The following is a 13,184-nucleotide window of genomic DNA, read 5'->3' as shown; positions in this document are numbered from 1 at the left end:
GTCACCACTCACAAGTCACCATCATAACATCGTATTGCATATTTCCGTACATTTCACCTTATTTTTAAAGTCCGCCTTTTTAAACGCCAACCCCCTTACACACACTGACACAGTGAAACACACGGCGAAAGAGGAAGGTTGCACACTAAGACGTCACCGTATCGACTTTCAAATCACAAGGTGAGCTGCAGACAAGAAGAGGAAGAACACCAACACAATTTTAGTACAGTTTGCTGGCGTGAGTTTAAATTCACCCGCCCGCAGCAAGCGGATAGGACCCTGCTGATGCTGGAACCGAGCGTTACAAATCACCGAGAGTACCGTGTAACGCATCGCGTAACGCACCCCGTAACGCACTAGTAATTACCCACGAAGAAAAACAAAAAATGCTAGCCCTATCCAGCTGTACTAGCATCCAAGAGCGCGCAGCTAGAGGCTTCTTTCGTGCTTGCCGTTGTCGTTTACTCGCGTGCACACTCCAACGCCGAGCGCCCTACTGACGAGACCGTTGGGGTTGCCGAGCGATAGAACTACTAACAGACCGAGCACACGGGCACACGATATACACGACCGTGCGGCGGCCTAGAATTAATCAAACGAAATAAGGGAAAAGGCGGGCGCGCACACACAGCACGAAATATCTGCTGCTACTACTACGGTCGGTGTACGTGTGCGAACACACTCGTGTATATCGGGTTGGGTCGGAGAAGGTCCGTATCGCGGTACTCACACACAGGTGACCAACAACAGTACGAAACCAGCACTAGCAGCGCCTGCAATTCCCTGCGCCCTCGCAAGGGTTAGCACAGTGGAGAGGTGAGCCCCCTCCCCTATGCCCTATAGGGGAGGAGGGGGGGGGGGAATGGAAAAGGACTGGTTCACGAAATCACAATCAACATAGCGCAGCGCCGTGTGTTGGTACAGAGAACGTACCGCTTGGTAGTGGTATATGCAACCCTCACCGCGTGCGAGATTGCGAATCAACAGCTGCAGGTGGGGAAAATGTTTTGGGGTAGGTTGAAGCCGAGGGATGAAACAATCTCCCCGCCCGTAGGCCACCCTTTTTTTTATACATTCAATCGGCGGTGTTCGAGAGATAGTCAGCTGTGTGCACTGTGTGAGTAGTGCATGAGCAGTTGAGCAAAAGCAGGAGAGGATCTCTGCATTTGATGAACTCTCGTTCTACTACTGCTGCACGAGTGATGCTGAGCCGCAGCACTCACAGATAACAAGTCACTCACTCTCATTACTACCCTTGCAAAACATACTGTGAGTGATTATTTCAGCCACAATCCAGCAGTCTCACCGATGGCACCACTCATTCTCCCGAGCCTCCCTTAAATCTATCTCTCCTTCTCCCTTTCGCACTCGCAAGCATCGCTGGCATCCCTAGGTGCTCTTAGTATACTCGGGCAGGGATGACTCTCCAAGCTGGGGCGACCAGCAGACGAGACGCAACCCCATTTGGGGGATGCGATCACGAGCGTTACATCCAACGGCGAGACTCCCGACGGGGTAGATTACACACAGTGCTCTCGCGCCTAACCACCACCGACCCATCCCGGGGCTCGTGATGACCAGCTGGTCCAGATCATGACAGCTGATAGATCTTCCTCGTGGGAAATCCAACCGAGCGCACACATTACTGCGGACAGAGAGGCAAAATGTGACTAATGATGGTGTATGCAGTTTTTAATCCTCGGTATACGGGGGAAAGGAAAGGTTCGCTATAAAACCGTGCAATCGTGCCCATCAGCTGACGGGCGTGCGGTCAAAGTGTGTTGATATGTTGATGAATTTTAGGGTTTTAGGGGCATTAGAGGAAATCAAAATCAGGAAAACTTTTAATTATTTATGGTTTGCTGGTGGTGTTTGGGAAGTTAGTCTGGTGAAGATTTATTTCTTTACTATTAATTTATTTCACACGATGAAGTACAGCAGCTATGGCATGACTTTTTCAACTGGGACTTGTTTGAAAGTATGGATTGCATCTCATGTTATTTTCGAGCCAAGTGTTCTCGAGATTCATTCAAGTTAAATCTCCTTACCATTTAAAGCCTGTGATTGGAAAACTGTGCCTGCGATTGGAGATAATATAATTAACCTTTATAGTAAACGTTATGCAATAATATTCTGTTACGGCGTTGCTTTAGTACAACACGTGGACAGTACGATCCTAAAAATGTTATTAAATTGTTCAATATTATTTCTTCCGAGTACGAACTCCAAAATGCTTCGTAAACTTACTACAAATATCAAGCTCTATTGGGCGTGAGGCGATTGCTGTTAATCATGAACACTAATTCACGCGGAACGATGAATAAACGATTAACTCACCCAGGAACAAATAATCCCATCATAATCTGACGTTAACCAAACACATTCCAAGTAATAATAAAAAAACGAACACCCAAACAGTATCCATTCCCGCCTTGCTCCGCCTACAGTGACCTACAAAAGCCACCGGAAAATAATTTATTTTACTAGATTTATTAAAGCGTTCCGAATATTCCCTCAGCGCTGGTGACTCTATGTTTCAACACGTCCCATAATTGCCTGACCGGCCCCTTCACTCATACCCAAACGGTGTCTCATGTCTCGCAAAACAAACACTGCCAAAACAAAACCACCCATTTTCCAAATCCCACCGAACCGGCTGCCGTGGGGTGCGCGCTTTATGCAAATATGAACCGGTAATAAATAACGTCAGGGAAGAATTTTATTTTTCCGGCTAAAAATGAACTATATTCGCTGCCGCCGTCTCTGCCATGGCGTTAAGCCATTACATGCTGATGGTTTCTGCCACATGCCAGTGCCTTTTGTGGGTGTCTCTGCATTATCGACCGGGTTGTGTTGGTCGTTAGTACAGAGTCGCAACCACCCACCGGGTAGGGGGGTAAGGAGTGATCACAGATTTTTTTTTCGCATGAATCACACGATACTACTATCTGCACAATAAATTATGATGTGTGAAATCAGTGTGCACGTGAGTGGTGGCGTACGTGCGTGCGTAGTTTAGGTGCGTGAAGCAGGCTGATGGCGACGGGGCAGTCTGCTCCAACCCAATGTCAATCGTGAAGATCGTGTAGTGGGAGATTTATTAGCTGAGAAGAGCATAACATTAGAGGCACATTCTTTTGCTACATTCCACTCGTGAGTGATTGTTTTGCTTGGAGTGATTTACTTAATGTGAGTTGGTTTAAATTTATTAAAGGGATTGAAGACGCCTTTTTTTGTTGTTGAAAATTGTTGCTCAAGGATCGACAAGCTGCCCTGCCAAGTTGTTCATATTTTTTGTTGAAGTTACCCACTTATTTGTTTCTTCATTTACACAGCTTGCCGGTAAGTGATAATAGAAACGTAAAATAGCTTTATTTTTGTTCCGCAAGGTACACACTCTATAAACAACTTTGAACCACGCTACACTCTCAGCGTGTAGATACTGGCCCTGGCCAGCAATCCGGCGAGCATCAGTCCAAAGATAGCGATATGACTTGCTCGTGTTTTTTCCAAAACAACCGGTACGGTCACACGATAATCGGAATGCAAACTTGCTCGAACCAAAAACCGTGCTAGGAACCACACCGGTTGACCGACGACACCGGGACACGACTTCAAAGCGAAATGCGTTCAAAACCGTTTGAGATGTTTACGGATTTTTAAATTTCTCTGACACTTGAACTGCAGCGCATGGTAGAATGTTCGCCAGCCTTTATCCAACGCAAAAGCAAACAAAACTGGATTGGACTGGGTATTTCCTGTGGGTACCACAGACAACAGAAAACGAGCCGAAAATTTCAACCACTAAAGTATACTGCGAGCCACGATGGTTTGCAGGAAACGCGCCATAAAACAACAAACCAGTTACCACCGAGAGCCGATTGCCCCAGTCACGTGACATCGTCGCTACGACAGCTAGAAACGGCGATGATGGTGCTGTGGAATGACTCCTTCCGCAAGTGTTCTTTTAAAGGTATTTCGATGTTTTTATTTTTTGGGAGGTGGTATACTCTATTGAAAACATGGCGCAAACAACCACTGAGTTTTGCGTTCAATGGATTAGTTTTGTGATGTTTCGATGATGGTTGTATTAGTCACCCGGACTCGGGCGGGTCCGAATCGAAATAAAAAAAAGAAAAATCATACTTACTGCAAAACGAGATAAGATTGCGCAACTTACCTGGAAGAAGAGAGAGGGAGAGAGAAGAAGATAAGAATTAGATATTTGAAAAAAATAAATCATCTTTATAGCTCGAAAAGCCCAGCTTTTAAGCAACGATGTCTTACAGACAATTCTTGGAAGAACTCAGTCTTCTTCCAAAAACCCAGTCTTTGGGAATTCCAACGCGGAGGCAAATGTGAGTTTTGTATGAGTCATATGTTCTTAAATTTGCAATAATCGAATCAGAAATGTCGTAGTGTATCAGGGAATACAAATTTTCAATCAAATCCTTGCATTTACCAATGTCTGCAAAGAAATTACTTTGAGTTTTTAGGACACGGTCGTGACAGGAGTTCTTCAACCCTAATAGGGCGTGTGGTTTGGACCTATTTTACTAGCCCCAATACTACTATATACCCTTAATTAATGTTTCTTTAGCGTTCAGGAGAACGCATTGCACCAATTTCTCAGACGATACACCAAACAGACAAGCTTTACTGTCTCAATAATAATACGGCCAACAAACCCTCGAACAACGCTCGTTTTATAACCAATGCTTCCGGTGTGTTGTTACCAGCACTCGGGAAACAATCCAACTCAATTTGTTATTACTGGCACCTCTAACGTACTAAGGTACCTCCAATCCTAAATTGCCAATGTCTACCATACCCGTAAACCCCAAAATGGGGTAATTTATTCAAACCTCAGCTTATCGGAACCAGATAAGCGTGGCATTCTTTGTGGTATTTCAATCTAATGCACTTGTGCCACGGTGGTGCCACGGTAGCACCGTCGAGCAGCAGCAGCACGCCAGCGAGAGCATGCACTTCACTGCGCGGTTATACTCATTGACTTGATACACAGGCCAGGAAGCCCGTACATCCCGGAACAGTGTAATTTCTGTTTTACATTTCAAATTAAATTCAGAACCACCTTCACTCTGTACCGGCCCTGGATGTAACGTGTTCGCCAGATATATGTGCCGTCATGTCGTCCCGATCCTATCCCGATCCGAGGTTGAGCGCTGGGGTAATACACTCCAATCGAGTCCCGTCCCAGGTGGGGATGGACTTTGGTACGGGTGGGTTTTGAATTTTTACCCCATTTTGCATGCATAATCCAGGCCAGGCAGTAGGTAGATCGTACAAAGTGAAGTACCACTTCGGGAAGTTAATCTTATCAGGCTAGTTTATTAGCTTGCGAGACAGAGTGAATTAGACGAGCAAATTTAGGACTCGCCATGCACGCGTGAGCGAATCTTAAACGTTTATTTGCACTAAATTGGACACACTATGCTCTCTGAAAATATCATTCAAATGGGAAGCATTCGGTATTAACTTTAAGGATTTTTTTTGCTGCATAAATTCCTGAGGTCAAGAATCAACATCATACAGATCCACTCAACCTACCATCAACAAGCAGGGAATCCTCTTCATCGCTCGTACATTTCTGCTCCAACTCCACTTGACACGATGCTCCGTTTGCCAACTGTTGATCCTCGGTCGATTCATTCCCACCGGATATATCTGGACTGAGCTCAGCCTCCTGCTCCTCCTCCTCTTCATCCTCAATCGATGCCCTCTCAACAACAGGTGACAATTCTAACGATGTGCCATCTTCCAACGTTCCGACTGACCCATTTCTCGCACCGTAACCAACCAGTTCTATCTGGTGCCGCCGCTCATCATCTTCACCGACCGATGTTGGCAAATCGCCATCACCGTTCGATGTACTGCCGGTAATAATAATCATGTTTCCCTGGGCTCTGTCGCTACCACTACGCACTTCCAAAAGCCGTATCGACCGATGTAACCACCGATAAGTAGTGCTGTAGCCCCCGTGGGAGGAGAGGGGAAGAGAGCGGCAATAACTACCAACACTACACAGTTTTATGTTTACTGTCAAACAACTACAACCCTCCTTATATACAGGTTGCTACAGGTTTTTCGAGTCGAAAACATACGGGCCCGGCAGCGAGATCGCTTCCTGCTTGTCGTCTGTCGATATTACGCTTGTTACCGGTGCCTTCCGAGACAGCAGCAACAGGCCTTAGATCTTTGATTCGGAGACTCCCCTGCTCAAATCATGCTCCACAATCTTCACAAAAAAAGCGAAGCAAAACACAAATCACTCTCACGTTATCTTGTTACCGGTTTTGTTTTTCCTGGGCGGCGGTGTGGGGGGACGGAAAGAATTTTATTTTGCACCCATCCTCTCAGACACCCGTGTAGGGGGTTGCGGGCATCGGCTTCAGGTTTCAGGAAATGGACACAATTTTTGATCACTGCTTTTGATAAACAATTAGCTTGATTGCACTGTCACAGACACAGGGAATGGTTCACAGATTGCATTTTGCTACACAAACTACAGACCCGTTGTACACCTAGCACCAGGAGAATAAAAATTGGGTAAAAATAATACCAAGTAAAACATTTATAAAAACCCTTACATTCACTATTTACGAGAAACGAAACCTCGTGGTCTCGCTCACAGACACGCCACAAGTCTGAAATCGGCAACATACATCACTTCAACTTCAACAACCAACTTCCATCTGCAAACAATCGATGCAACCCTACGAACTCTTCAACGGTTTCCGCGGTTAGCACCACAGACACAAACACCCACAGTTTACATTGCCGCCCTCTTCACATATCGGGGTGACCCCAAAGTGCTATCCCCTGCTCGCTGTTGGATATAATCGATTGAAGCTATCACGAAAAACGTGCTTCATTATCTAGCTATCGAACGATAGATAGAGGTATCCGATACGCCCCTACTCGATTGGCAAATGGAGCACCCATTTGGGGATTACCGATGGAGAGACGGGCAGGATCGCCTAATGTTGCCGATCCGCAACCGACACTCGCACCCCTTCTTTTACTTCTTCCAGAGTTCGTGATGTAACCTCCGGTCAGCTGTAGCGTAGACTCCGTCCGCTCACGTGGTCCAAGAGACGCTTCGTGACAGGACCTTTGGAGACTTCACTCCACCCATTCCAGGATCGCGTAATTTATGGGCACTCTTGTAACAGGCACAGGTGTGGGAAAATGGTATATTTATATTGAAACCTAATTGACGGTAGATAACACACGCACACAAACACACACGGCGCTCAATCACTATCAGGAGCTCGGTTGGTTTGATGCCGGCTGGCAATCAGCTAACAGTGCGCTAGTGCGTCGTTTGGCGCAATGTATGGTACGGGGCTTATGGGCGGGAGGTTGGTTGAGAAAAAAAATTGCAAATCACAACCACCGTACACAATATAGATACTAGTGGCTAACCGGCAAACACGGTACTAACTGTGCATTGGGCGAAAACCGTTGGACCACACCGAGCAAACTAGTTTCGAGCGCGCGCACAGTGCTAGAGAGGCTATGGGGACACACTACACAACGCTTCTACGTCGGTGGTTGGACTTTGAACAACGGGTTGAGCCGCAGCTCGTCGCATATACACCAGGGACGCCGAGCAAAGTTGGACACTACACTACCCACACGGATTTTTATGCGCCGCCTTTCCGATTTTTCAAACTGCAAACTCGGAAGCTATTACACCACCGTACTACGCTTGTTTGTGTCTTGCAGCAGTTGTTGGGACACACAGACACACACCTTTCGATGATGTTACTGAAATTATGCTATTATAGCTCCACTTGGTCGCATTAATTACTTCTGCAACACAATCGACACTCGCACGCACCACGATCGTTGTCTTCGATCCCACAACGATGCACCACATACGACCAACAAAAAAAAAAATAAACCAGAACGAAAGCAGTGGCCCAAACACACACTCGACACGATTCAACGAGCAGCAGACGCGAGAATGACGCGAACGCGTTATGACAGTTGTTTAGCTGTGGCGAGACTGAGCTGAGCAGAGCGCTACGCTCGTCCAGACCGACCAGACCGTTCCGACCGAGACTGACTGGCTGACACCACAATCATCAACACCAGCAGCAGCGAGAAACCGCGAGCCGTGCGTCGACTTCGCGTACGCAAAGAACTTGCCACCACTTGCCTTGGGGTTGTGGCCGACTGATTGTGACTTGCTGCTGAGCGCGCGCGAGAGAGAGAGAGAGCACGCGCGCCTGTGGGTGAACGTGTGTGTGTGTATGTGTGTGGGTGAGGGTGGGGACGGCAAAAGGGGTGCCGAAATGAAAACGAAAACCGAACCGGATGATGTGGGGCCAGGCAAGGTAGGCATCAGTAGCAATAACACAAAAAAAAACACTCAACCTGCAAACCGAAGCAGAAGCCACAGCGAAAATGTTATAAAATATGACCTCCTAAAACGATGACGGTGGGAGGTTGAGGAAGTTGAGGAAGAAGGGAGAAAAGTTAGGGTTGTAAGGTACTTCGACTAGCTTCGTAGTGGGTTTTTGGTACGTAAACCTAGGCCGCTTTCCTAGGCTCATGGGGTTAGAGTTCGCTGTAAGTGTATGTGTGTTTCCCTTGTTCTAATAATGTGCTTTTCCTATTGCAACTTTACAGTTTTGCCAAGGGTTGATTGGAAAGGGGGTGTGATGAAGACAATTTGTTTCCATAAAGATTTTAGAAATTTAAATTGAAAAGAAGCATCCGCATTAAGAACAAAATTGATGTTTTGCACTGCGAATCACATAACTTCAGGCGTTTTTCTTTTCGCTTGCACCAAACAAACGGTCAACTTTTCAAAATAGTTGCAGAAATTATCCTTTTTTTTAAATACAAAAATCCCATAATAAACAAACAATCGTACTCGATACTTATCAGTCAGTCTAGTACATTCCTCGGCCAGGCGCTAGTAGCTATATTGTTAACCACCCTACTAGTAGTAGTAGCTCCGCTTCCCTTAGTGTTGGTGACGGTAGTGACGCTGATCGCGAGCTCTAGGTTCGAGCCTGTCCACGCTACGTCACGCGGACGACTTTGACAGGCGGCCAGAAAGGTGAGAGGGGGTAGGTAGCGCAGGCAGTCAGGCGGGGTTGTTTGGTCGTTCACTTCTGTGAGGTTCCTACTCGTCAATCGATTTGTTCACGGCTCAACGCGGTTCAATTTTCAATGCCCTCTTCCCTTTCTCTCCCATTGCTCCTTCTCCAACCGAATGGCTTCCTTTCTACACAAAACACACAACACACTAGCCCCAGCTAGAACACACCCTTGCCAAAAAGGGGTTGGGGCGTTTGAAGTCAGTTTGAGGCAAACAATCATCACAGCTATCGGTGGAAACGGGTGTTGGGCTAGGGCCGATTTTATTTTGCAGCGTCACCAGCAGAAGTATAATTGTTGAAAAATAAAGCTGACGATACTGTGCCTGCCACCATGGGCTGCATTTGTGCAACCGATGCGTGCGATGGTTTTGATTTTGCGAAAATATTTGCTTAACTCGCAGCATTGCTCGTTGTTGCCCGATCGGATGACACGCCGTACGCGTGCTATCTGTCATCGTTGGAAGGCGTGAAATGAAACGTGCGCGAAAATGATCCTCCATCACATACACACCCGATGTTGGCAACTTTGTTTAACACTTGGTTGTTTTTTTCTTCTTTCTTTTCGTTTGGGAAAGGTACAATCCTTACTTTTCACCACACGATCATCGCGTAATAAATCATTTTAAAATTAATTATTTATTATGGTTTTGTGTATTTGTGCAAAGACAAATGTCATTTCGGCTTGATCGCGGTTTAGTAGCCTTAATCCTTACCAAGGAACAATGGGAAATTAAAAAAAAAAGATAATTTATTTGTTTGCAAAAAAAAAGATCACACATGATCATTAATGCATAACACATTAATAACAATGTTTTTGCCAAACCCGAACCCGTTTCGGTTATCCAATCGAAACCAATCCAATTGACAGCTAGTAATAGGCAAAACTCTAAACCCGCTCTCGTTTTATTCATTTTTTTGTTCACCAAATGAAAGTAAATTTTTGTTTTCACGTTTCATTTCGTTTCTCGTTCAGCTTCTTGTTACTATTCTTATAATTTAACGCCAGCCTTGGTGAGCCTCGTGAGCCGTATTATGATCCATGTGCAGCGCGCGATCAGATAGACGTATTTGGTGAGCTTGCAACATGAAAACAAATTCAAAGGGAACCGGCTTGCGATCGGGTGCACTGGTCAGGGAGTAGTTTGTGTGTGTGTGTGTGTGTGTGTGTGTGTGTGTGTGTGTGTGTGTGTGTGTGTGTGTGTGTGTGTGAGTGTGTTTTTTCTTCTTTCTTTTGATGTGTCCAAGCACAAGCGATTAAGATAAAACTTGCCCATTAATTGATTTGTTCGGTACCACCCTTTTAAACGGCTCGTTGTGTATTCAACGGCGTCCTTCGTATGGAAAGGAACGGTACGAAAGGAAACCATGCCTCGGGGGAAAAATGGCAACACTTGTTGGGTGAGACAGGCAGGTAAGTAGAGATAGACGAAAGTATGGAGTGAATGAATTTTTTTCCTCTTTATTTTTGCTATTTTGTTTGACGAAACACAGGTTGAATAGAACTAATTGCAAAAGCCAAAAGCACTCGAAAACTATAGCATTTTCGTGCGTAAGTCGAGCAAATAATGCACCCACAAACCCTTATTACTCGATCACTCACGCGACGACGATGGACACTTGTGTTTTTCCCCCTTCCTTTTGGCAAACAATTCCCGTTGACATAATGCGCAATATGGGTTTATAGTTTTTGGTGTTTCTTTTTGGCACCCATCAACCAGCTACCAGAATAGCTACCAGCTACTGGTTTAACCAGAAATAAGCGGAGGAACAAAATAACATTTAATTGCTCATAATTGATAACTGCAGTGTTCATTAATTACGAGATCAATTAAATGTTCGTGTAAACATCTTACTTTGGAGCGAAACTGTTGGTCGATTGTTATCGGTACGACGAAAAAGGCGTACACCAGTGATCGAAAATTGGTCCACAAACTATCGAATACATTGTGGACCGAAATGAGACGGTTGCACGAAATGAGACCGAAGCAAAAAAAAAAGCAAAGATTTATCAGTTGTTGAAGCAATTCAATACTAAATAGAGAAAATTCTTATTAAGACAGTTTGTGGGCAAATCTATTGTTGTGTTTAGAGGTTTTAAGCATACTAATTTTCTGCATAAAATTACGAGAACGCAAAGTTGCAGATCCGGTGTTGCATTAATTGCTTCTATTTGTCCTGAAAAGATCATGTATCGCGGGTTGCCTAATCGATGGGCGCCAACAATCCGTTTTGGGATTCTCTGATAAAACGATACTATTTAAATTAAAGTAATAAATTAGTGTAATACGTATCAAACCTGTATCAAACACAAATTTTCCAAACGCTCAGCGAGCTCTGCTCACAAGAAGAATAAAACAAAAAAAATAGCTTAAACAAGGCCTACAACCGCCCCGAGTGGGAGTAATTGAAAGGTTGCAACCCAGTGAGGGTGATACGAACGAAATACCTACGCCGTACCTACCTAAAAAAAAACCCTATAATAATATCGATAATAATATATTCAAAATCGATAAGCGAACGTGCTCCCTTTCGCCACCGACGACGAAGCACGAAAGGTGGTGATGGTTGCACATGCACAAACAAAAACAACGATCACAAATCGATCGAAAAAAAAAAGGTGTAAGAGTGGACCCGACCCAACGACAACAACGGCTGATAAACCGATACATTTGAGGCGATATTTTGGTTAATGCTTTCTTGTTCACCGCTTCATCGGGGAGCAGAAAATGGAAAGGGAGCAACAATGTGGCAGCAGGACAAGTGGGTTGATAGTCCTATTAACATGATTATGCATCGAAGGCGGAATGAAAAATGAATTATGAAACCACGCCGCTATCAATATCCGACACCGATACGATAAACCGACCCCATTCTTGACGATGGGTTTTGTTGTTTGACGTATTTAAAAAGCGAAAAGGAACGCAAAAGAATCGTTGCGAAGCGAAAACACTTACAATGAAAGGCCAGAACGGAGAAGTCCTGTTGAAATATAATTAGAAAATGCTAAAAATTCAAACATCGTTGTTTTTATTTTTCTAATAAACTCACCCTTTCGACGGTGAATTTTATTTACCTTCGCGTGACCTCTGCTACAGGATGTCATTTGTCTACTCACACCAGCTCGTTGCCGGGCCGGGTGTATATATTTAAATCTTTAATAAAATTATACCGTACGCCAGACGGCTTTTCCGTCCTACAAACCAACCAGATGCTTATCGATTTGATTGATTTTATAATAGCACTTTGTCTATCAGCCGGTTGGACACTTGGCTCGCGCGGCTGTTTGCACACCACAGGCCTCTCCAAACGTTTAATCATCTTAATTTTAACGCAAAAAACCAAACCATTCTCACCTTCCTGCACCTGCAACATCAAGTCAAGTCAATATTATCCCAAGAAGCATATTATGATACTTTTTTGCTCAACAAGCCCGTCACACCGGCACCGGCAAGTTGCTGGTTAGGTTGTCATATTGATTTTCATTTGCATGAATTTATGAGTGACATTAATGCTGTCTAGCTAGGGGTGGGAGTTTGCTATCTAATCCGTCCACCATCGTAAGCTACCGAATCGATCAGACAAAATCGGCGAACTTATTAAATATTGCAACCTAATGAAGTCAACTTTTGCTACGGTTTCCGAGCAGATCGTTCGTTTATGGTGTGCTGTGCGCCCTCTCTAGATCTTTGGTCGCTTTCGAACACGCTCGCACAAGGAGACACACGGACGTGTCCAAACGCACCCCGAGACGGCGATGCAACCATTGTCCGTTTTTGGGGTTTGCGCGTCCGTTGCAAACGCACCTTTTTCACGTTGAGGTGTACACACGCGTGCGCTCGCGTATAAAGTGGCGTGTGAATGCTTTTTTTTTTTTGCTCCAGCATCAGGCCTACCAAGCCGAAAAAGCAAAGCATCACAAATATGGACTGTGGCGCGCCTGGTACTCCGTGACTGAGCCCGTGCCCCCTTATGCTTATGGACACATCCGGTGGATACCTCCCTTTGGCTGAAAGGAACACACGGGAGAGTGGATGTGGTGACCCG

The 13,184-nt window shown here is 45.2% G+C and overlaps 2 protein-coding genes across 5 annotated transcripts in view; both read right to left on the bottom strand.

The window, feature by feature from the left end:
• The window catches only part of LOC126563070 (protein lethal(2)essential for life-like), a 566,897-nt gene that overhangs the window by 65,477 nt on the left and 488,236 nt on the right, over positions 1-13,184 (bottom strand). The window lies entirely within an intron of this gene.
• The window catches only part of LOC126561535 (high affinity cAMP-specific and IBMX-insensitive 3',5'-cyclic phosphodiesterase 8), an 88,162-nt gene that overhangs the window by 59,111 nt on the left and 15,867 nt on the right, over positions 1-13,184 (bottom strand). For 2 of the 4 annotated variants that reach the window (XM_050217743.1, XM_050217745.1), the window contains exon 3: positions 4,151-4,180. The exons of the other annotated variants lie outside the window; for them this stretch is intronic. In XM_050217743.1, the coding sequence (XP_050073700.1) occupies positions 4,151-4,180 (30 nt within the window). The remainder of the gene's footprint in view (positions 1-4,150; positions 4,181-13,184) is intronic. 4 annotated transcript variants of the gene reach the window in all.

The sequence above is a fragment of the Anopheles maculipalpis genome, chromosome 3RL (assembly GCF_943734695.1).
Source record: "Anopheles maculipalpis chromosome 3RL, idAnoMacuDA_375_x, whole genome shotgun sequence".
NCBI lineage: Eukaryota > Metazoa > Arthropoda > Insecta > Diptera > Culicidae > Anopheles > Anopheles maculipalpis.
Note: the sequence above shows the minus strand (reverse complement) of the source record. Positions and strands in the feature narration are given on the sequence as shown.